This window comes from Betta splendens, chromosome 11, assembly GCF_900634795.4.
Source record: "Betta splendens chromosome 11, fBetSpl5.4, whole genome shotgun sequence".
Classification (NCBI taxonomy): Eukaryota; Metazoa; Chordata; class Actinopteri; order Anabantiformes; family Osphronemidae; genus Betta; species Betta splendens.
The window spans coordinates 13,852,034-13,876,538 of NC_040891.2; the positions used below are offsets into that span (position 1 = coordinate 13,852,034).

General features: G+C 44.2%; 3 protein-coding genes across 3 annotated transcripts; all 3 read left to right on the forward strand.

Moving 5' to 3' along the window:
* Nucleotides 1-12,367: 12,367 nt before the first annotated feature.
* On the forward strand, nucleotides 12,368-15,736 carry LOC114865313 (elongation factor 1-alpha). Its single transcript, XM_029166319.3, has 8 exons — nucleotides 12,368-12,526; nucleotides 13,296-13,450; nucleotides 13,766-13,945; nucleotides 14,019-14,315; nucleotides 14,398-14,548; nucleotides 14,629-14,885; nucleotides 14,961-15,195; nucleotides 15,287-15,736. Exons 2-8 carry the CDS (start codon nucleotides 13,307-13,309, stop codon nucleotides 15,406-15,408), a joined length of 1,386 nt encoding a protein of 461 aa, XP_029022152.1. The 5' UTR covers nucleotides 12,368-12,526; nucleotides 13,296-13,306; the 3' UTR covers nucleotides 15,409-15,736.
* Nucleotides 15,737-15,869: 133 nt separating this feature from the next.
* Nucleotides 15,870-19,997, forward strand: LOC114865312 (elongation factor 1-alpha). The gene is made up of 8 exons (XM_029166318.3): nucleotides 15,870-16,012; nucleotides 16,985-17,137; nucleotides 17,899-18,078; nucleotides 18,152-18,448; nucleotides 18,652-18,802; nucleotides 18,893-19,149; nucleotides 19,328-19,562; nucleotides 19,729-19,997. Exons 2-8 carry the CDS (start codon nucleotides 16,994-16,996, stop codon nucleotides 19,851-19,853), a joined length of 1,389 nt encoding a protein of 462 aa, XP_029022151.1. The 5' UTR covers nucleotides 15,870-16,012; nucleotides 16,985-16,993; the 3' UTR covers nucleotides 19,854-19,997.
* Nucleotides 19,998-20,585: 588 nt separating this feature from the next.
* LOC114865590 (cyclic GMP-AMP synthase) lies at nucleotides 20,586-24,041 on the forward strand. Its single transcript, XM_029166844.3, has 9 exons — nucleotides 20,586-20,733; nucleotides 21,298-21,425; nucleotides 21,497-21,729; nucleotides 21,861-22,083; nucleotides 22,154-22,284; nucleotides 22,431-22,581; nucleotides 22,696-22,795; nucleotides 22,877-22,999; nucleotides 23,076-24,041. Exons 1-9 carry the CDS (start codon nucleotides 20,675-20,677, stop codon nucleotides 23,464-23,466), a joined length of 1,539 nt encoding a protein of 512 aa, XP_029022677.1. The 5' UTR covers nucleotides 20,586-20,674; the 3' UTR covers nucleotides 23,467-24,041.
* Nucleotides 24,042-24,505: the final 464 nt, after the last annotated feature.

A 24,505-nucleotide genomic window follows, 5' to 3' on the forward strand; every position in this document is an offset into this window, starting at 1 on the left:
GTGAGTTAATGAGTTAGTGAGTGAGTGAGTTAGAGAGTTAGTGAGTGAGTGCATTTCAGCAATCACTTACAATCCTGGCACTGCCACGGCATCTCCTTCCTGCATTTCCCACACGTGTACCTGTAGCAGTCAACACATCGCACAGTGGCACGATTGTTGTGGCAGCGATACTTCACCTGACAGTGGCAGCGTTTTCCGGGGCTCGGTGTGGAAGGCTGCTGCCGAAGCAATTTTTCCTTCTTTGCCTTCTTGGCGCCCACGTAGGGGTTGGCCAACTCTTTGGCCAGCTTCATCAGGAAGTCCACGCGTCTCTCCTGCGTCCCGGTGCACGCTTGGTACAGCACGTATGCGTTCAGCGCCGCCATGTCGATCATGTTGTAGAACACGGCCAGCGCCGCGTGCCTCTGCGGGCTGTGTACTTCCGCACCATCTGGTCCATCACATCCACGCCGCACTTGGTGCTGTTGTAATCGGTGACCGTGCTGGGCTTCTTCTTGGGCGTGTTCTCAACCTGCACCACGCTGTGCATGCTGCTGAGGATGTAGACCGTCTTCTTCCTATTGGCTGCGTACACCGTCAGCGTGGCACCGGCGGTGGAGAACACCTGATAAAATGAGACAACTTGTTATTTTCAAGCCACTCTCTCACACACACACACACACACACCCTTGCACGGCGTCCTCCACCGCTGGTGCCACCACTTTACCTGCGTGCTGAGCAGCTGCCGCTCCGCCTGTGTGGCGGACTGGGGGATCTCCCGCCGCACCCTGTTGACTGTGCCGAGGATGGTGGTGCGGCGCGCGAGCAGCCGCCGCGCGAGTGACAGCGACGTGAAGAAGTTGTCGGTGGTGACATTTCTGCCCCGGTCCAGGAACGGCTCCATCAGACTCATCACGACGCTCTCCGGCAGTCGCTCCCCACTGGGACGACCGGGGTCTTTGCCAACATATGGGAGGACGTTGCAAATGTACTTGGATTTCAAGTCGCAAGCGACCCAGAACTCGTTTTAATGTACTGCAGGAAGCAGCAGGAAGACTTTGTGGGGTACAGCTGTTCATCAATGGTGATGTGTCGCCCGGGGTTGTAGGATGAGATGCAGTTGGTGACAAACGAGCCCCACAGACTGGAAATGGCAGCGAACCGGTCGCTCTTCGAAGCGCAGGTGTCGCATGATGGTTTGGAAGCGGTCACGTGTCATGATGGAGATGATGCCGGGTTGCCCGAAGTCCTCTGACCAGCAGTCACGCAGCGACGGGAGCTTGATGACCCCCGCAGGATGACAACCGCAATAAACGCCATCAGTTCGGGGACGTCCACGAACCACTTGTCGCGCTCCGTCTCCGCGGCGTGCTGAATGGTCCATCGTTGAACGCTGCGAAGCCGCTCTGGAGGCGACTGGAGACGCTCCTCTTGGCTTTGGAGGCCGGCTCCCCGTCTGCGGCGTACGCTTCTATGGGGCTGAAATGGAGGCGCTCCCCCACGCGTTCTTCGCGCCACGCGGTGCCGTCTTTCGCCGTCTCCGTCGCGTCGGACTCCAAACGAGCTTTTTTTTGGGGTGACGCCTTCGTCTCCTCATCTGCAGCGTGAACACAGTCAAGTGATGGCGCGTGCACAGATACTAATAAGAACTCCAACAACTCCTCCGCTGCATCAGTAATGTCTGAAATGTGTTGCTAAATAAAAACAAACGATCTGCCTTTTCTGAACTTTCCACTTTCGTGTTTGAGATGAAATGTGAAATAATACAGATGAAATCTAACCTGCGGACGGCTCGTAGTCCGAATCCGAGTCCTGCTGAACGTCGATGTCCTCTCCCTCCGAGTCACAGGGGTCCACCTGGCTCAGGATCGTGTCCAGCGCCTGTTGGGTCAGACTTCCCTGCATGTTCCTTGGAGCGGAGCCTCGTCGCCACAAAGTGAAGTAGTAGGTTGTGTTCTGTTGTGTGTTCTGTGGGGTGTTTGTCCCCTCAACACAAAAGAATTCAGAGCAGGCCGCTTCTTGTCCCCTCTAAAGGTGGGAGTGGTCCTGAGGCGCTTTAAATCTGCGGGGGTCCGTGGACCCCGTCGGTCCGTGTGCAACAGTTGGACTTTCCTCACCAAAACAAAAGCTGGGAAAACGAGAAAACGACTCGTTTCTTCAAGAAACGAGAAACGGGAAACGTCTTTAAATCCAGTTCTGTGTCTGGTTTTGAAAAATAAACTATTTTCATCTGGTTTTGAACATGGTGCTTTGATTAAATTCAATATATATCAATCCAGTACTTAATTTCCACACGAGCACCGGCTTCCTGTCGTCCCTTTCAAAATAAGAGTCTCGTCTGTGGCGGTGTGTACCGTCAAAACAACGTTATTGGTGTGTTCAGACACATTAACAGCTCCTGCACTTCTAAACCTTGCAGACCTTGTTCATAAACATAGTTCTGCATATTATCAGTTTATGTGTTTATATGCACAGCTGTATCTATTGGTTTAAACTGGGAGACACAGATGCTAAGGTGGGTGAACAGGTTGAAACAGACTGTCACCAGCAGACCACAGCGGTCAATGGAAGAAGTACAGCCCAAACGTGTGTTTGTCAGAGTGGAGAATAAGTTCTGACTGTTTTCTGTGGATGCGACAAATGTTATTCTACAGTCATGCGTGTATTCCACAATCAATATTCTAAAGATCCTGGGTCGAGGCACAGTGGCTCGTTTGGGGCATGACCCACGAATGACCTCTACAACTTCTATAAGAGGTCCAGTGCACAAAAGTCTGGTCACAAGGTCAAATATTGTTTAACACATTCACAACCTTGAAGGGCACTTTTCCTGCAAGGTGTTAAGCTTTTATCATGCTTCCCTTTACTCACCACAGCATATGTACTGTATGAAAAGATGAAAATAATGAATAAAATAATGCTCCAATAACAAACCTGAACAACCAGAGTGACCACTCAGTGGCTCGACAAATATTGTGTCATCACCACATGTCAGTTTCAGGAGAGAAGCTGTGAAGCTCAAGCCGACAGATGAACAACAATGACCAGTCTGTAACAGTTGGGTCTGTGTTGTCTTGCTGTTAGTGAATGTGAGAGCTTGTTGTGAAGCTATGATCCAGTTAAACACCAGCCTACTTGCTGTTCATGCACAAATATTACTGCCATGAAGCTGCTTAGACGTTCATAATGTTGTCCTGTGGCTGCTGTGGTCTGGTCGAGGCCTGGTCCAAGCAATAGAACACCTTAGTGGAGTAGAGCACTGGGAGAGAGGCTGATGGTGGTACGGGTCCCGTGACTGTGTTAGCATTGTGAGCCATGAGATACACACTTTGCACCCAACAATACAACGTGCTGCACACATGGAGCCGCCAATGAAGCAGGAGAGAAAAGGTAAATACTGTACTAACCTGTGTGGTGTAACTGCTGTAGTCTTTTGATGTTTTAACACATGCTTTGTCACGCTACAGGAGTCTTCTTGGGTGCAGGTTACATACAATGAGGCCTGCTTGAACTGACCTGGTGACATGTTTCTACCTGTTCACACACCTGAACATCTGTGTCTCCCAGCCTTAACCAATGGACACATAAAGACATTAATGGATAGCGTAAGGTGCAGAACTATGTTAATGGACAAGGTCTGCAACCCCCCCCCCACACACACACACACACTCTCTCACTCTTTTTATTCTGATGGTAAACACGCGCCGCCTAAGAAAGCGAGACTCTTATTTTGAAACGGAGTACAGCGACGGGAGGAAGCCGGTGCTCAAGTAATGTTTCTGAAACTTACTTTCCTGCCGATATCGACTAAAATCAACCTGTTTTCTGATTAATTTGTGCAGAAGATAAAATACAAAACACGTCCATTTTCTCGTTTCTTTTGATATGAGTGAAAAACGGAATTTAATCAAACCACTGTGTTAAAAAAACCCATCTGAAAATAGTTATTTCAAACCTAAAAATTAAATTTTAATTAATTTAAAGCCGTTTTCTGTGTTTTTGTTTTGAGGAGAAAACGAAAAAGACCTATGGGCATTTGCCTTTAATTCGCCCTAGAGTTCTTTGTCAGCTTCTTTGTCAGGAAGGACGTCCGTTTCACATGTCACAAAGGCTTAACTCAAGATAGGAATCAACACATTTTTGTAGCAGTTAAAGCATTTAAAACGATTCTAACATTTTTATACGGAGGTTTAGTTTTTCTTGTCGACTGTGACTGCCTTTCTTTAGATGTCTCTATAGGATCAATAATTGTTTTTATGTTTTAAAGATTTAGCAATTTTAAATTCAAACAATGATGCACCATAAAAAAGCAAAGATTATAAAATACTGATGTTGCTGAAAGGACGCAAAACTTGATTTACCTCATCTTCAAGTGTTATCCAGATGTTTTATTGTAAAAAGAGTCAGACGTGTTTTACTGTGGGACTTGTGTTTTTTATGTTTTTAGCATCTCTTTCTCGTGTAAGTGGATTGTTGTATCTTCTCAGTGTTTTATCATTTGCAAAAACAATTATGTTCCAATATTTATTTGAAAAGTTTGTATAGAATTTCATATTTTACATTGAAATTGAGTATCATCATTTGTCCAAGTAAAGTTTGCATACAAACAACAATTATTAGTAAATAAGAAAATTCATTGTTTTAAAACCTCCAAAATCAAGTAATTTCGACTTGGTGATGAAAGTAAATCTGGCAACCCTCTGCAAATGAACCCATCTAATACATAAACCCATCTAAAATCAGGTCAATATTTGTATTTTTATCCAAAAAAAATCAATGTTCACATATGGTTGAAATAATGTCAGTTGTTTTTGTGATGTTGACGAAACGCTAAAACAATGTTTAATACTAACGGTTGTGAAAAGGCCAGACTTTATTTACTGTAGATGTAAATAGTTTTTTTAATTAATATTTTATTTAATCATGTTTTTTTTATAAAGTTTTGGTCATCATGCATTTCATTTTTAGCTGTTTTATTGAGTTTATTGAGTTGAGTTGAGTATTGGGAAAGTGTGTGCTGCAGCAGAGAAGACACCAAGCAACTGTTTTGGAAGGAGCACAGCGATGTAGCACCTATTTTTAAGAGGTAAGTCAAAAAGATTTAAACAAATTAGTAGACTGTTAGTCCATGCTTTAAAAAGAGATTTAAACAAATTAGAATGTTAGTCCATGCTTATGTTGGAACTGTGTCAAACAGAATTTTTGTACATTGGTTTAAATATGCAGAATTTGTGAAAATGATCTAAATGTGTATTTTGATTTTTGTCCTTAGATGCTGTCATCACAATTTATGATACTACATCAGCAAATGTATGGAAAACAATGAACACATATGCACCAGAGAGGTTTGGTGGAAAAATACTGCATTTAATCACTGAAGCATATTCTGCTGAAGCCTCGTTAGCTGTGCTATAGCCTTGTGGTTTCCTCCCTTCTGCTCTGCAAGAAATAGGGAGTACCGGTGTGTAGCATCCTTATCTGATGAGCCCAATGCTTTGTGCAGAAAATATTCCCCACGTACTGTGTGACGATGCACCTCCCAGAATGCAATACATATTATGAGCTGAATCCTTGTCTTCTCTTCAGTGACAGGAAGTTGCCTTTGCTGTAAACTGCTTACTCTTTGCAAGTAAAATCCTGAAGAAGGTGTCAACTGATTGTGTTTGCTTAATTTAAGATTTACAAAGGGAACTAACAATTTCCCTAACAAGGTTGGGTTGTGGTGAAACAAAGATGGAACTTGGCGTTTCGGTTCCAGGTTTCGGTCGCCAGGTGGCGCTGTTTTGTCCAGTGTTCGCCCTGTTCGTTCATTTGTGGTTTCGTGATTTCCACGTTTAATTCTCATTTGTAATGTAATGTAACTTGTTTCACATGTGGGATTAGTTTGGTAAGTTAGTTTGATTCATGTTTACTTATGGTCAGTTTCAATGTCAATTTTAGTCATAGTGTGAGTTTTAATATTGGTGACGCTATATTTAACTGACATAAATGTTATCTTTACATTTTCTTATTTGCATATTTAGTATGTCTGCATTTATTTAACGTTCAAGGCTGTTCTGGAACAAAGTTTCATTTGTTTCTTATGTTACTGGTGCACAAAGGTAAGCTTGTGAAAGAAAGCAGGCAGTATAAAGACAAGATGCTAAAGTCTCACAGTGTTTGTTTTGATGTATTTGACGTTTCCACTCCCTCATGTGTGTGTGCAGCCAGTGAGGTTTGATTGTTTTACCTTTGTTTCCTGTCGTTCATTCATTTATGTACTTGTTTTACTTTACATGATAAATGCTTAGTGTGTAACTTATATGTCGTGGTTTGACAGTGGACATTGGTGGATTTCGGTGAATGACACAAGTAAATAAGAAGCAACAAGCACCACTCATCAACCAGGCGGCATTTGGAGACCAGAGCGAACACATCGTCATACCTGACCAGTCAGTACTGACACCATAAGCTCTAATTTGGTGATTCCTCAATTACTAACTCCATTTCATTCCTCGTTTAGATCCACCTGCAGCAGCTAATGGATTAACCCCTCTGCCTCCTCCCTCTCCATCGGCTCTGACACCTGCCCTGGACTCCCTGCAGCTCCTCTCCTCTTTGGACTCCTCAGCTCCTGATCTGAGCTTCTATAGGTCCTGTTTCACCTCTGAACTCCAGCAATAAATATTGCCTGTTCTGCAACCAGTCATTCATAAGGATGCAACCAGTCTGGGTTTGAGTCTGCTCACTCACAGTTTGGTTCACAGCCACGTTTTAACAGGTTGTGCTGCAATTTAAACATTCATCTTTCAAAATCAACAGTTAATTCAACATAAATGCAATGTTGATTAAAAAAACAAAAATCATAATTATAATGTTGCCTCAACGTTGAAATGCCTGCTGGGTATAATGCTTTCTGGGTTGTTTTGTAGGAGGAAGAGTACGCCTGTAACTGAAACTCAGTAGACAGTGACGCAATTTACTGTTTAAAATAAATGTGGCTTTGCCCTTGATGTGCACAAATTAAACAAAACTGCAAATAAGTCCACAGAACTAGAACCAATCTCAAGCAAACAGCCTTTATAACAGCCTTATATAGCATATTTTTTTGCATTATTCTGATACAAAACAGTTCTTCCTTTTGTTTAATATTTTAATAAAACATTTTAATGCACAAAAAACTGCAAACAAATTCTGAGAACCAAACTCAAGCAAACAGTATTCATGTCCTCAACAAAGGTTGGAATTCAAAAAAATCAGATGCCTCAGCTGGTTTTCACATAATGGTATGATCCCACATCTGATTGGCTGTGATGCCATTGCTGACCAATCAAAACAAAGTTTGGAAAAAATATGAGCAGAGCTCAGGCTGAGCACTGGGAGCACCAGATTTTGGATAGCATTTATATAGTTTGGAGAGAGTTTGGAGGTTTTAGAAAGAGAAACTTAGGACAGTGAGGCGAGTAGGATTGATGATAGGATGGAGCCTGTTAAATAAAAATAAATAAAATTTCCCTGCCTGTACATCATTGTCCACTTTACACAAGCATAATCTGTGCCCCTTTCCTAGTTCTAAAAGCACTTTCACTGTCCTCTGCCTGATTACGCTCATGCCATTTTCAGAAAAACAGCTTAACCTGCTATTTTATGGTATTATTACTATTTTGGGAGAATTTACACACACACAGTACATACGAATGTATTATACACATGTGGTAATTTATGTACAGAAATTATTTGGTGATACATATTTTGTAAATCACAGTCATTCCCAACAAACATAGCAGACCCAAGAATTCAATGCGTCACACATGATGTGGATCAGATGCAGATGCATGTGATTCCACACTTGGCCAGCAGGTGGTTTCGTGTGCACATAAACCAACTGGCTCAAGTGGTTCAGTGCCTCATGAGGCTTCATCTCACCATCACTTGTCCCAAGAGGTGTTTTCGTCTGGTCTTGTTTTTTTCTACGGCGCTGCTGGTTTCGAATTTAGCTTTAGCGCTAGTTGTCGCTTTAATGTTTAGGGTCCTATTTTTTAAATGTGTTACGACGCAATATTCAGCCGGTTCATGAGTTTGTTTTTATTGGAGTAGTTAATTGAGAGCCGGTCTTATGAATACTTCATAAGACATTTTTTAGCATTCATCTTTCCCGGAAGTGTAGAGATGTCCAGCTCGAGTCCCGCTCGGCACAGCGTCGATCTTTCCCATTTGAGTTTGTAAATTGTAATGTTTCAATAAAATAAAAAAACAGCGTCGATCTTTCGAAGCGGAAGTGTCGCAGAGTAGCGTCTTGAGCGCGTATGAAATCACGTGACCAATACGGGCGCCGCAACGTGACGTCACGTGACTGTAGAGCGTCTCTGCAGTTTAAACGGACTGGTTGTTTCAATAGTCAAAGCTTTATAAACATGGCAAGCGGACTTACGTCTATAAGATCGACATGTTTGTAGTGTATTTATATCTAGCCCAAACTGTAATTAAAGACTACAACTATAGCTTGACACAAGTCACAATTCCATTAAAAATATCTTTAATAGTCACATACAGTATCAGCTTCTTCATAGCTGGTGAGTTAGAGAAGCTGCTTAAAGCCACGGTCTTTGGAAACGACTTTAAAATAAAAATATTTGATTTAAAGACAATTATAAACATGATGTAGTAAAAACAAAGTTGCATAAGTACCAAATACAGCTCTAATAACATCTGACTATCAAACATATTTTCCATATCAAGGCTCCTGATACGTTTTTATCCACAGAGAAACACAATTACACACCCATTAAATAACTTTTATTTTAAAATAAAACCCGGACTATGATCCTGAGCAACCACGTATCAGTGAGGGTTTGATGGTCAGTCTGCTCTGATGCAGTTTTCACATACAACCAGCAGATGTGAATGTTCTGACTGTGTCAAATGGTGTGGAGCAATGTGTCGATTTCAGCCAAGCTGTGTGAAAGTTGTTAGGTGCTTCAAAAGGCTTTGATTTTGCCATCACTACTCAGAATATGTTTGGTCAAATGTTGCTTCTCCATGTTGGTTACCAGTAATCTAGAGGAACAATCCACCATTAGCACAGGTTAGTTGTACTGCGTTTACCTTCCTTTTTTATTAAAACGAAAGAAAGGTTCTTGAGACGTTCTTAGTGTCGTATGTGATTCATTTATTAAACGTATGATTGATTCAGTGTTTATACCAATAATTAATATGTCGTGTCTCCTCACAGCTTATGAACATATTTTCATAGTTCTACCAAATGATTTATTCTGTCTGACACATTTTCATAAGGATACAATTTTGGTGCAAGTCATTTGCGACTGCCATGGTCAAAAACGGTTAAAATGGTCATGATCGAAGATCATAATTTTTGTTGGTGCTGGAGCAAACAAGCAAATAAGTTTAGATGCACCATAAAACTGTAAAACAACAGAACCTAAAGTTCAATAAGGTTTTCAAAATTCATTTATAGAAAATACCAACATTCAACATTCAAGAGCAGATCTTTACCCGGGTGTAGCCCCCAAAACAGCCCTCAGACCTCAATCAAGCAGCCGCCGCATATCATTCATCTCCTTTTTAGCAAACAGCTGTGGGAGAAACTCACAATAGTCGGCACCAAAAGAGAAAAGCTTTGTTTGCAAGTGTGAAGCCAACAGCAACCACTGTAACAGCAGCCAACAGGGGTCGACAATGTGTTGCAAATGGCCTTATTAGCATTAACTGGTCCCTGATGGCTCAGGCTATTTACATACAGTTTGCTGACATTGAAATTTAGATTGATTTAATCTCCGGTCTGTCTCCGTGCACACAGATGCCAACGCTGTGGGATTTACTGGCACCGAGGAGAAGCAGAGCTCAGTTTGTTCCCACACAGACAAATCGTGATTCTTAAAACTCACCAACATGAACCTGATGAACAAGGACTAGAAATAAAATGTTCAAGCAAGAAGTGCCCTGTTTCTTGAATAATTTATGGAGTATTTCACTTGTAAAGACATATAAAATGAGTTGGACCTGCTTGGTTTAAAAACATTTGGTCCTTACAGTAAAAATGCTTCAGAATAATCTAAAACACATTTATTGACTGTTTTCCTTGTAATAATGTGATCTTGGTGATATTGTAAAACATATGATGGGAAGTAGCAATATAAACGCAGGGCTTCACTGTAACATTACGTGTTGAATGTGCCGACGCCAAGTTCTTGAAAAAACTATTTCAGGCTCTCGCTGAAGAACCGGAAGGACTGGACGGCTCAGACCAACCCTGCCCCGATCTCGCCCTCTGGGTTCAACTGTGATACTACAGAGTCAGGCCTTCACTCCAAATGCAACAGTTTGGATCTGGGAACAAAGCTAATGGCAAAGCAGCAAAAAAGGAAAATAAAAATTATTATCAGATGCACAGCTTCGAAATCTCAACTTCACATTAGTCAGCAAGACTCAGTGAGCAGAGCAGCGAAACCACAATTACATAAGAAAGTCTGTAAGTGGCTCTAATGAACTGACGAATGAACAGAGCAAAGTACATCTGTCCCCTTATTTCACACACTAACAGAGAAGAGGAAGTATGAGAGAGAGCTTCAGTGTGTGTGTGTGTGTGTGTGGGGGGGGGGGGGGGGGGGGGGGGGGGGGACACCCAGACCCACAGATAGGACTAGTCCACAGACGGACTGACGGACTGATTTCATGAATATCATCTCAACCAGAGCACACAATGACTCCTTTGTATTTAGTTTAGTTGAAATCAAATAATTGTATTCAGACATGTTGCTCCTTGTTGAACTGTCTTGTTTCACAGTGACTTGTATAAACTGTAGGTAGTTTCATTATTTCATAATACAAAAACACTGCAAATCACAAGTGAGTGAACTGCCATTTTATTTAGTCAACAGTTGCAATAAAACAATATTATTATCAGAACTTCATATTTTACTCATATTTATATTTGTACATTTTTAATATCCACATTTATGTTTATATTATGTTCATATATATCTGCATACCCCTGCACATATGCTAATCTATGCTCATCTACTGTAAACCCCTGATTATAGTAATAGTTATATAATATTTTATAAATGATGTTTTGTGCTTTGAAAATCCCATGAATGTAAAGTAACTCTAATGTCAAGTAAGTTAAACTAAAAGTCTACACTTTTAGAGGACGAGTCCTTCTGTGGCAGCAGCTGCTGAATGCTGCCTTTTGCTGTCGCTCTCTTCCCTCCCCCCTTTAGCCACATTTCCCCCAGCTCATCTTCTCACCCCCCCCCCCCCCCCCCCCCCCCCCCCCCCCCAGCTCCTCTCAGGCCCTCGGCGCTGAGCGAGGGCTGCAGCTGCCAAGTCGAAGTGGCTGTTACCTGGACTGAAAGCTGAGAGTGTGTGTGTGTGTGTGTGTGTGTGTGTGTGTGTGTGTGTGTGTGTGTGTGTGTGTGTGTGTGTGTGGTCCTTTACACTGGGCATCAGGCCATAGTGATGCAGGAAGAGGCTGAATCTGACCCCCTGACCCACAAACAGCATCCCAGTCAAACTGGCCACTTTAAGTATATCTGAGCTTTAAATCCACACTAAGCAAGCATGCAAACCACTTTATATGATAGTTACTATGAAGAAATCACAACAGAGTTAACACATGCTGATGTTTGTAAAGGAACAACAGCACAGTTGTAATTGAATCAGACACTTGTATATGTGTCTGTTGGGATGTAAATGTCTGGCTGATAAGGCATCCTGAAACAGCATGAGTTCGTCCTTTCAGAGCCAGACTGTTTGAATGCAGATGTGGTTTGGATTTAGACTGAGTTAATCTTGTCAGGCAGGTATTAACGCTGAGTAGAGAGGGGCTTGGGAAGGTGGTTTCATGTAAGCAGGTCCTCAACAGTGTGATGATGATACTGGAAAACACAAAATCAGGATGTATAGTCAAATAAAGGTTCTGTATAGTGAACCAAACTTTCTCTTCTCATATGTCAATATTTCATATACTTTATTTGGACAACAAGCACAGACCTTAAGCTGTGTAAATATATTTCTAGTCCTAATGAACATATACCTTTATTTTGTATCTGTAGTGCTTTATTATAGCGTGTTTAACTGCTGTCAACCTGAAATTCTAAATGTAGGAGCTGCTGAAGTTTTCTATGACCAAGTTAACTTCCAGAAAACAAACGTGTTTCACTTTGCCATCTTAAGGAGAGATCAACACGCGTGTTTTTCCTTTGTTGCTGAGATTTATTGATAAAAATAGTACAAAAAAACAATTTGACACATTTCTACAAGTTAACTTCTGGAAAACAAACTGTTGAACATTAATAAAACTTCTCTGCCGGGTCCGGTGCCACACGCATGATCATCCGGCGGCGTGCGGGACTTCATGCATGTTCGCTGACGTGATGACGTCAGAGGCAGGAATGTGTGTGATTTGCGGGTTTTTTCGGCGAACAGGGCGACGGGACGTCGGGCCGCCTCCCCGCCCGTATAAAAGCTTCCAGTCCGCTCCCAGTCTTCCTCTTTCTGTTACCTGGCTAGGGGCAGCAGCTTAGGCCGTGAAAACCCAGAAACACCGGTAAGTCCGCTTCGAATTCACACGCTACCTCAACGGTCTGACGTGTACGTTAAAATGAGGTTTGGTGTTTTAATGTATTTAGTTCACTTTGACGTAACGGTGTAAAACGGAACTTCGCCGTTTCTCTTATGTAACTTCACACTAACCTGTGGATTTTATGTCGAAGTAAATTAACATTAGTCTCGTTTAGCTTTAACCAGCGGGTCTCGCTGCCTTTTTTGGGGCCGTGGTAACTTTTTTTATTTAACTTCAAAAGAGGAGATTTGTAATGGAGGCTGAAAGAATGTGGGGGAAGGAACAAAGAAGGGGCTGCCCAGAACTGAGGTCCGAGGATGCGGGAATGGCATGTGTTCAGCTCTCTCCTCCTGAAATGACCGCACGGTGTCCCGCGGCAGCTGTCGGAGTCTGGATGAAATAGCGTCGGAATATTTGGCGAGCTTCGTAACTTTATACGACGTGGCCCATAGGGTAACACGTGTCTGGGGCTGGCCTGTGGCCGAGTGAGGCCTAGCACGAGCTACCGCCTGCTAGCACCACTCACTTAATGATCGATTAAAGGAAGTATCTAAAAATTTTAAACGAACATTTTTATACATGGCTAATAAGCAACTATAAACGGCCACAAGCTTATTAATTAGTTGTACCGCGTGTGAAACGTGTTTTTTCGGCACATGTGTCTAATCAGCCTATGATCAAGTTACTTATATTGTGTAATAAAATTTGCGGTTCTTGACACGACACTGACGCGTGGGTCGTTTTTTTGTTACAGAAACTAAGACAATGGGAAAGGAAAAGATCCACATCAACATCGTGGTCATTGGCCATGTCGACTCCGGCAAGTCCACCTCCACCGGCCACCTGATCTACAAGTGCGGAGGCATCGACAAGAGAACCATCGAGAAGTTCGAGAAGGAGGCTGCTGAGGTGAGGAGTTCGTTTTTCTTATCTTTATTACAGTTACTGGCGAATCCAAGATGGCGGCGCTAGCGTGCCCCCTCCTAGCCGAGCGACCCGGCACGAGGGTGTAACTGCTGTGTGCGCGCACGCAGGGTGGGGCTTAACGTACTGACGGTGACGCTGCACTCTGAGCCTGTTAAACGGACAGTATTAAGATGTAGTAAAAGCTTACGTAATGACCTGAATGGCAACACAATGAACTGTTAATAATTCATTATGTTTAATAACATTTAAAGTGATTTAAGTTAAAAAACCCACTAACTTGTAAATGTTGATTCATAGATGGGCAAGGGCTCCTTCAAGTACGCCTGGGTGCTTGACAAGCTGAAGGCTGAGCGTGAGCGTGGTATCACCATCGACATTGCTCTGTGGAAGTTTGAGACCAGCAAGTACTACGTCACCATCATTGACGCCCCAGGACACAGGGACTTCATCAAGAACATGATCACTGGTACCTCTCAGGTAAGTTGTCTTTAAATGTCTGTGGTTCACAGCTGTTGCAATGTGGAGCTAAATGTCTGATTTCTACTTCCAGGCTGACTGCGCTGTGCTGATCGTTGCTGCTGGTGTTGGTGAGTTCGAGGCCGGTATCTCCAAGAACGGCCAGACCCGTGAGCACGCCCTGCTGGCCTTCACCCTGGGTGTGAAGCAGCTCATCGTTGGAGTCAACAAGATGGACTCCACCGAGCCCCCTTACAGCCAGGCCCGTTTTGAGGAGATCACCAAGGAAGTGAGCGCCTACATCAAGAAGATCGGCTACAACCCCGCCACTGTCGCCTTCGTCCCCATCTCTGGGTGGCACGGAGACAACATGCTGGAGCCCAGCGACAAGGTGAGTGGGTTATGCTGTGGTATGTCTATGCTGACTGTTTCTTCATTGTGGAGCCTGGTAATAACGTCTATTAATTTTTCAGATGTCCTGGTACAAAGGATGGAAGATTGAGCGCAAGGAGGGTAATGCCAATGGAACCACCCTCCTGGAGGCTCTGGATGCCATCCTGCCACCTGCTCGCCCCACCGACAAGCCCCTGCGTCTGCCCCTGCAGGACGTCTACAAAATCGGCGGTAAGTTCACAGATCAGATATGCTACTGTCTGAATATGTCACTGTGCTTTTATTGAACATTTCCTCCTCCTTGCTCACAGGTATTGGAACTGTCCCAGTCGGCCGTGTTGAGACTGGTGTCCTGAAGCCCGGTATGGTCGTCACCTTCGCTCCTCCCAACCTGACCACTGAGGTGAAGTCTGTGGAGATGCACCACGAGTCTCTGACTGAGGCTGTCCCTGGCGACAACGTTGGCTTCAACATCAAGAACGTGTCCGTCAAGGAAATCCGTCGTGGCTACGTTGCTGGTGACAGCAAGAACGACCCACCCAAGGCCGCTGACAACTTCAACGCCCAGGTTGGTATTTGTTTTTCCTGAGTGACTGACATTGTTATGGTTCTTGTGCAGACCTATAACCGTCTTTCTCTACAGGTCATCATCCTGAACCACCCTGGCCAGATCAGCGCTGGTTATGCCCCCGTGCTGGATTGCCACACTGCTCACATTGCCTGCAAGTTCAACGAGCTCATTGAGAAGATCGACCGTCGTTCTGGCAAGAAGCTTGAGGACAACCCCAAGTTTGTAAAGTCTGGAGATGCTGCCATCGTCAAACTGATCCCACAGAAGCCCATGGTTGTGGAGCCTTTCTCCAACTACCCTCCCCTCGGTGAGCATTCAAAACAAACTATTGTGACTCCATAGAGCAACATGGCGTTTTAAATGTCACATAACTGACCACTTGTCTTCCCCGTTCTCAGGTCGTTTTGCTGTGCGTGACATGAGGCAGACGGTCGCTGTCGGTGTCATCAAGGCTGTGGAGACCAAGGACGTTTCTGGAAAGACAACCAAGGCTGCAGAGAAGGCCCAGAAGAAGAAATGAATGGTCGTGAAGGACATCCAGCATCAAGAAGTGTGCCGGCAGCAGCGGGACACACTTTCTCCATCTTCTCCCCACCCTGGATCTCTTTCACCGAGGCATAGCTCTCTACTCAAGGACTGGCTTATGCTGATTAAAACTCATCGCAAAAGTTTTCGCAGGAAAAAGAACTTTGTGGCATTGTCACTTAACTGAATTGCATGACAGTGCCTCTTCTGAGTTAAGTTTATGTTTGAAATGGTTTAGAACTGTACCTTGATGTTAATGCCACAAATCAAATTGGAAAGCAAAGCTGCTGGTAACAAAATAAAACGTCTGGAAAAAATTGAAATTGGCTCAGCTCCTTCCTTCGGGCTAGTTTTCAGCTGCCACAAGCACAGCTCTATGCTGCAGCTGTTTTTGACCATGCTTGTGTCCAGTGATGCGCTTGTCATCCAATCACATCACTAGGTGCTATGCCACCTCAGCCAATAGCACCCCGTATTTTGAGTCTGACAGCAGCGCAGCCCTCCCTCCTGTGGTTCGGTATAAAAACTCTGGACCGATCACGTTCTGTCCTTTTTTTTCTCTGCTCTAAATCAGAGGACGTCTAAGTTGCTGGGCACAGGTTGGTAACTTAAATTCTAAAGCTTATTGGCGTGAGCAAAAAATCTGAATGACTAGCTGCAGCTAAAATGCGGTGTAATTTAATACTGGGCTATTATGGGAAGGTATAAACGCGCTTGCTTCATTCAAACTATTTTGGCACGGTTTGAACCGTCCGTGTGGTAACAAGGCGTGATAATCACCAATGCGATGAATATTGAGGACAAACTGAACATGACGTTTCTGCCAGTCATGGTAGTGTTGCGTTCTGCCTTCGTGAACGCGCTCCATTCCGCCACAATGCTGTTGTGTTCCGTGTGCGCGCTTGCACCAGTTGCTAACATGGCGGATCTGCGTTCACGGCGCAACATGGATGCCGGATAGCCGGCGTCGAGCACATGGTTCATGACTCACCGCTGTCACACTGCAGTGCTGTGGAAATGTGTTGTACGCCTCGAAGTGACGTATTTGTCCCAGTCAAACCATTTAATAGACGCGTATCTGAATTGAGGAGACGTCTCCTTCGGTGCATTATCACATTTATGTAATTGTGGAACACTGGATTCTCCTTTGTTGGCTCAATCAGTATTGATTTTATTAATTGATTTTATTACTTTATAACTTCCTCTTGAATAGTTTCAATCTGTAATTAGACTGACTGAAATGTTGGAACAAAACGTTTCTCGTTTGGTCATTTATTTAAAGGGGACTTGAACGCGTCATGGCTAGTCAGTTAGCTTCTTATTAACCGGCCCGCTGCTAACGCCGCAGTAATGTAATGTTTCACGTACATCTTAATAACCGTTATATAACCGTTATTTTTTCGGACTCGTGAGGGGCCAATTAAAACACCACGTAGCAAATTCTCCTATTGTTCAATTACTTTATTTTAAATTAGCGGTGGTTAAATAAATATAATAACGTCACCTGATTGACACGCGCTCTGTGGTGACCACCGTGGACTATAACGATTCATAATGTCCTTTACAACCAGTCAATCAAAATGGGAAAGGAAAAGATCCACATCAACATCGTGGTCATTGGCCATGTCGACTCCGGCAAGTCCACCACCACCGGCCACCTGATCTACAAGTGCGGAGGCATCGACAAGAGAACCATCGAGAAGTTCGAGAAGGAGGCTGCTGAGGTTGGTTGAAGGGATTTAAAAAAAAAATACAAAAATGCTCACATAACTCAGTGGATGTGAGAATGGTTTAATTATTAGTGCTGGTAAACAGGTGTGGTGGAAACAGCTGATTTTACTTGACTGATGCTGCCACCTACTGGTGAGAGATTAGAACTGTCTCAATCACTGCACATAAGAGTTGCAGTAGAATTTACATAATTTAAATAAAAAGTACTTAAAAGACCACATTACTGTGGAAGTGTAATAAGGACGATTAAGGGGTTTGTTACTAAACGATAAGTCAGGAAGTCCCAGCTAATTTTTAATACCTAGTCAAACTTCACAGAATTGGGTTTGTGTCATCTCAAGGACGTTGCTCTCTCTTCCTCACCACTGTATCAACATGCAGCCAGTTAACGGCTCTTTGATCCTGGAAATTAGCTGTTTACATTTTATGGTACATACGGTAATATGCAGTAAAACAGGCATGTTATTACTCATGCATTATTGTGTTTACTGTGACTGATCTGCTTTTATTTTTTAATATATATCACTTTCTGAGCCTGAGATTGGATAAACTGTCACTGCGCTATTTATAGTGAGCACAGATTTAGAAACTGAGAGCAGAGAAAATGCTGGTGGCTGATACCTGTCACATCTAGAGTTAAGAAACTGCTGCAGGAGTAAATGTCTTTTACATTATTTTTTACTGAGGCATGTTTTGTTTGTTCAGGTAAATGTTTTACCCTAATCCTCTCTTGTACTTCTGATAATGTAACCAGATGGGCAAGGGCTCCTTCAAGTACGCCTGGGTGCTTGACAAGCTGAAGGCTGAGCGTGAGCGTGGTATCACCATCGACATTGCTCTGTGGAAGTTTGAGACCAGCAAGTACTACGTCACCATCATTGATGCCCCAGGACACAGGGACTTCATCAAGAACATGATCACTGGTACCTCTCAGGTAACAGAACCTTGAGTTTTTTAAATTAACAAGTGTATTTTGTCTGCATATGTTTTACTAAGTCTCTTTGCAGGCTGACTGCGCTGTGCTGATCGTTGCTGCTGGTGTTGGTGAGTTCGAGGCCGGTATCTCCAAGAACGGCCAGACCCGTGAGCACGCCCTGCTGGCCTACACTCTGGGTGTGAAGCAGCTCATCGTTGGAGTCAACAAGATGGACTCCACCGAGCCCCCTTACAGCCAGGCCCGTTTTGAGGAGATCACCAAGGAAGTGAGCGCCTACATCAAGAAGATCGGCTACAACCCCGCCACTGTCGCCTTCGTCCCCATCTCTGGGTGGCACGGAGACAACATGCTGGAGGCCAGCGACAAGGTGGGTGGATTATGCCTGAGTCAACTTCCTTCCTTCCTTCCTTCCTTCCTTCCTTCCTTCCTTCCTTCCTTCCTTCCTTCCTTCCTTCCTTCCTTCCTTCCTTCCTTCCTTCCTTCCTTCCTCCCTCCCTGTTAGTTGCTGACCCTAAAATTCTTATTGATAGACCCCAGCTATAACAACTCATGTATAAATTCTCATTCCAGATGAGCTGGTTCAAGGGTTGGAAGATTGATCGCAAGGAAGGTGGCGCAACAGGCACCACCCTCCTGGAGGCTCTGGACTCCATTCTGCCCCCCACCCGCCCCACCGACAAGCCCCTTCGTCTGCCCCTGCAGGACGTTTACAAGATTGGCGGTCAGTAGTGAGCTGTAGACCCATCATTAGTGGATGTAATATCATAATATGAATCCCATTGCTCAATACTTTTTTTCAATTCATTCACAGGTATTGGAACTGTCCCAGTCGGCCGTGTTGAGACTGGTGTCCTGAAGCCCGGTATGGTTGTCACCTTCGCTCCCCCCAACTTGACCACTGAGGTGAAGTCTGTCGAGATGCACCACGAGTCTCTGACTGAGGCTCTCCCTGGCGACAACGTCGGCTTCAACATCAAGAACGTGTCCGTCAAGGAAATCCGCCGCGGAAACGTGGCTGGTGACAGCAAGAACGACCCACCCATGGCAGCTGATAACTTCACAGCCCAGGTGAGGTCCAGAAAAGGACAATAAATACAACAGAGAAAATAATAACCAGCTTCAGATAAATGGGCTGATCGCTAATTATCCATTTAGTAATATTTTGTTTATTAGACTGTAGAGACAGTCATGCAAACTGAATAAACCCATCAAGAGCCACCGTTCATCCATGTCTCTTGCTGTACAGGTCATCATCCTGAACCACCCCGGCCAGATCGCCCAGGGCTACGCCCCCGTGCTGGACTGCCACACTGCCCACATCGCTTGCAAGTTCAGCGAGCTCAAGGAGAAGATCGACCGTCGTTCCGGCAAGAAGCTTGAGGACAACCCCAAGGCTCTGAAGTCTGGAGACGCTGCCATCATCACCATGGTGCCTGGAAAACCCATGTGTGTTGAGAGCTTTTCCCAGTATCCTCCACTGGGTGAGTAGAAAGAGGAAAATAAACCAATTTAAACTTCTCTGCATGGTCAGGAGCAGCTTTATCTTTCTTAATGTAATTATGTATTATTTGAATTATCTACTCATACTTACGAATACCAAATGAAACATGAGATGCAGGGATGAATAAAATCACCTCTTCCTCTCAGGCCGCTTCGCTGTGCGCGACATGAGGCAGACCGTGGCCGTCGGCGTCATCAAGTCCGTTGACAAGAAGGTGGCCAGCGGCGGCAAGGTCACCAAGTCTGCACAGAAGGCCGAGAAGAAGAAATGAATCCTGATGCAGGACGTCCAAGAACATGTGGCGCCTCAGCAGCAGCGGGCGGCTCCATCCCCTCGTCTCCCCTGGCAACCGGCACCGTCTCCTCTGAGGCAGAGCTCTCTACTCAAGGACTGGCTTATGCTGATTAAAACCCATCGCAAAAGTTTCCGCAGGAAAGGACGGCCAGTGTCTTTTAGAGGAAACTGAGATCATTGATGATTAAATTAAAGCCAAAAACAATAAAAACGTCAACATTGCCAAAATAAGAGGTTTGTTCTGTGTCTCATTAAATTCCAGTTAATTCACAGGCTGCAGGAGGGTCCAAACATTTACAGGTTTAAACCATTAAGGGAATAAAAGTGGTTTATTGCCCGAGAGACAGCAGTGGTTTAATGGACTGCTTCATTCTGAACTGTCTCATATGTATTGTTATTAATAAATATCTCTAGTAGCTAAAAAGCTATGATTCTGAAGATGACCTAACATGTAGGTACAGAGGAGACACATCCGGCTCATCATCCAAAGTACAACACAGTAGTTCAAAGAAAATGTTGTGAAATGTTTTTACGGTAACAATGAACCTGATCGACACCACGTGTACGAGGTCACCAACAATCAACACATTCTAACTATAGTTTTACATATTTCCTGCCAGATGCGATAAAACAATAAGTCTCAATACACGTTTAGTGATGCAAGCGTGTGTCTGACAGAAAACGCCTACAGAAAACACACCTGGAATGATGCAATGACGAGTGGAGGCGGAAGCTATGGGGCTCAAATTACATTTGATGTAAATGAAACTGGAAACGCAGGTTCCTGGGTATAAATAGATGGACAGACGTCAGCGTTCACAGCAACCAGCGCTAAAAGGCTCGTGTTCCTCCACCAGGTGAGTGAGACTGAATTTAATGATCCTGGGAGACGTTATCGTTTTTTCTCTGTTGGTCTCTTCCACTGATGATGGTTTACAGTTCATGATTGTATCACAAAGTAGAAATACCACAAGGCATAAAGATTCTGTGTTGAATACAAAGCTTTAGAAGGCAGCACAGAGAAGTCATAACAATGGACTTATTATGTTTTATAGTTTATAATATCAGTGCAGCATAATGATTGACCTCAATCTGTAAACATATTGGGCTCCATGTTTGATGTGGCAGAATGTGAACCTGCTTCAGAGTTCTGCCCCACTATGACCCGGTTTGTGTTGAACGGTGATGAAATGAAAGGAAATGAAAGTGAAACATTAGACGACAGGGCGTCGCCTCGCCGCATCTTTTACAAAGGATAAACGCAGCCTAATTACAACCAAGCAGATCATCTGGACGGTTTCAGACCTTTGGACGAAAACATGTGAAAGCATTAAAGCAGAACATCTCCTGTCACCGGCTCAGGCGTTGCTGCAGCTGAGCTCTTTTCCTGATGAATGTGCTTTTTCCTTAAACGCTGGTAGAGTCATGGACAGAGAAGACGAAGCTCTGACTCCAGCAGATGTGACACCAAACGCAGGACAAAGGTCGTCTGGTGGAGGATCAGCGGTGAGAAAGAGGAAGCAGCTCCCGAAGCAGCAACAACAACCAGGTGATGCAACAGAACAGCATTCATTTAAACATCCTGCTTCTCAGCCTCATCATGTCTGTGTCACTCCACAGAGGACGGATGCTCTGAGCTCAAGGAGTCCAGCGCCCTCTCCCCAGAAGTGGCCGACTGGATAAAAGACTGCGCTCGGGAGCTCAAGATCCGGAAGGACGATCGCAGCCGTGCTGCAGAGGTGGTCAACGACTTCCGCGACAGCCTGCTGAAATTCCTGAAGAGCAGCACAGACCAGCCTTTCTTCCAGTCGGCCGAATTCCTCAACACCGGCAGCTACTTTGAGAAAGTGAAGGTGAGTCACGAGCGCAGTTATTCCTGTCTGTCAAACTGGGAAACTGAGCAGACACACAGTAAAGGACAACGATGATCACAAACGCCGAAGAGGTGGAGGTGACACACAGCACCTTTAACCCGTTGACTCAGATCCACAGCCCCGATGAGTTCGACATGATGCTGAAGCTCCAGGCTCCCGCTCGCTTCCAAACCACCATGCTGGACGACGGCCTCTTCTACCGACTGGACCTGCTCCATCCGACGCGGAGCCCCATGAAGGCCTTTGTCCTGGAGAACGAGCTCACGGTCTCACCCAGCAGGATCCTGAGCGAGATGTATCGGCTGGTTCGCAAGTTCCTCAAGGCCTACACAGGTTTTTATGGCCGTACCTAAAACACGCGCAGCTCCTCAGAGCAGAACCTGATCTGAACCCTCGTCTCCAGCGCCGGACCCGCGCTGCTGCTGGGAGGTGAACAGGAAGCGGCCCAGCTCTCCAGCTGTGACGTTGTCTCTGCGCAGAACTGACGGCGGCGGCGAGGAACTGATCTCCGTGGACGTGGTTCCTGCTCTCGTGGTAAATATACGCGTATGACATCATCACATCCCCGTCCAAATACGGAACGCTGTGAACACACAGGGCCACTTTGACCTTTGACCGTCACCAGTGCATCACATTGGAAGTAGTCGTCACCAGGTGTCTCCTCTGCGTCCTGTGTGAAGGTCCACTCCACTCAGGGTTGGCCACAGGCTGTGAGGAGAGGCCCCAACGTGGACGAGTGGCTGGGGAAGAAGGAGCGCCAGGAAATCATGAATCTTCCCTGCATCTTTGTCCCGAAAAGACTGAAAGGCCCAAACGCCAAAGACACCAAAGGTGAGTGAGGAGCCTCGTTGTTTTCATACGTTGTCTGCTTGTGTATAATTCTGGTTATATGTAACGTGTGTTGACTTGATTGTGTTTGAAATCGTTGTGTTTCTTTTTTTTTAGAGAGCTGGAGGATTTCTTTCTCCCTCGTTGAGAAAGAGATGATCAAAAACCATGGACACACAAAAACGTGCTGCGAGGCCAACAGCAAAAAATGCTGCCGGTGAGACTGAGACCCGGACACGCGTCTGATGAATCTCTGTGAGACGAAAGTCTCCTCTGTAATAAACCATCTTTCCCACAGGAAGCAGTGCTTAATGCTCCTGAAATCTCTGATCGAGGGTCTGAAACAACGTTTTCCTGAAGAACTGGAGGATCTGTGCTCGTACCACGGGAAGACTGCATTCCTCCACACTCTGTCCCTCAGGTAACATCATGTAGAAGCATCATTCAGTCATTATTAGTTAGCCGTGGTATTATGTCTTCATGCATCTTCCTCTCAGGAGCACTGACGCCATGTGGGCTCCTAAGCAGCTCCCTGTCTGCTTCCTGAACCTCCTGGAGACTCTGGAGGAATTCGCTCGCAGGCGCACCCTCCCTCACTACTTTGTTCCTGAATGCAACCTCTTCTCCACACGCGTGTTCCACCGCAAATCCCTGGATTTTCTTGTGAGCGCCCTGAAGCAACAGAGGGCAGAGGGGCTGCCTCTGTTGAAGCCCCCGGGTCCTGTCTCGCCCCTGAGGCCAGTGAGTCCAATGGAGGAGCCCAGCAGACGGCCCCCAATGGCTGCAGCGCACGATTCTCACTTTACTCCTACGGTTAAACTGGTGTTTGCTTTAACTTTGGTCCTTTGTGTCCTGTACATAATCAAAGTGACAGCAAACGTGAACTGAGAAAATAAAACAAAGCTAAAGTTCTATGTGAAACCAGTGCATGAGATGTTATTTATTATTATCCATTATTAACCTGATGTAATATATCAGTAGTGGCACTGCTCTGGGCCAACTGAATTATTTAATTAGCAATTTAATAGTAATAGCTTTAATAAGATTTACTGCAAGTTTCCTACTTGTTGATATTTGTCTGCTTTGTGTACAGTCTTTTATGAAATATCTGTGTATTTACTTTATTATATTGTATTTACTTTTATTTACAAATTTCCTGATATTTAATTTTCATTTTGTTTTCTGATTTTTAAAAAACTAAAAAACTGTATTACACTGTTGTAAAATGTAAAAAGAGTTTTTTGTTAACATTAAATGATTTAAATACAAAAAATACTGTTTTGAATCAACTGAGATGTCAGAAAACATTTCTAAATAAAATATTAAAGAACTGAAAGATGCTATTTAGCACAACAAAAAACAGAATATATGATGTTATTGACAATCTAATGTTATTTATAATTTTGTGTAAATGGAATTTTATGTATTAAAACTTACTGAAAAAAAACTATTTTTGAATTACAGTTTTTTATCGTAGTTAACCACTGAGCTTGAAATGTTCTTCTTATTTATATAATCTCTTTCCAATTGCCCTTATTTTACTGATGTGTCTTCCACTTTTACTTTGTTAAAATTCGCCTTTGTGATGAATAAGAAGAGAAGAAGAAGAAGAATCACATCTTACAATTGGTCTATATGAATATATGGCAAGTAATTTAAAAAATACCACAACTAAAATATTTACCATGTGTTTGGGGTATTATTGATCTTGTTGCACCGTAACGGAACCGTCGTCGCTCTGTGTTTCTGATCTCATTACGGTGAACACTGCGCTATAAATAATCCTCACCGGAAGCGTAACGTCCTCTTCTAGTGATCCAACATGGCGGTGAGTACGGGCTCACATCGATGAATACTAAGTTACAGTTGAAATCAACAATCATCTGAGCTCTGGGGGCGATCATAGTGTCGCGTGTTGTCTGAATAG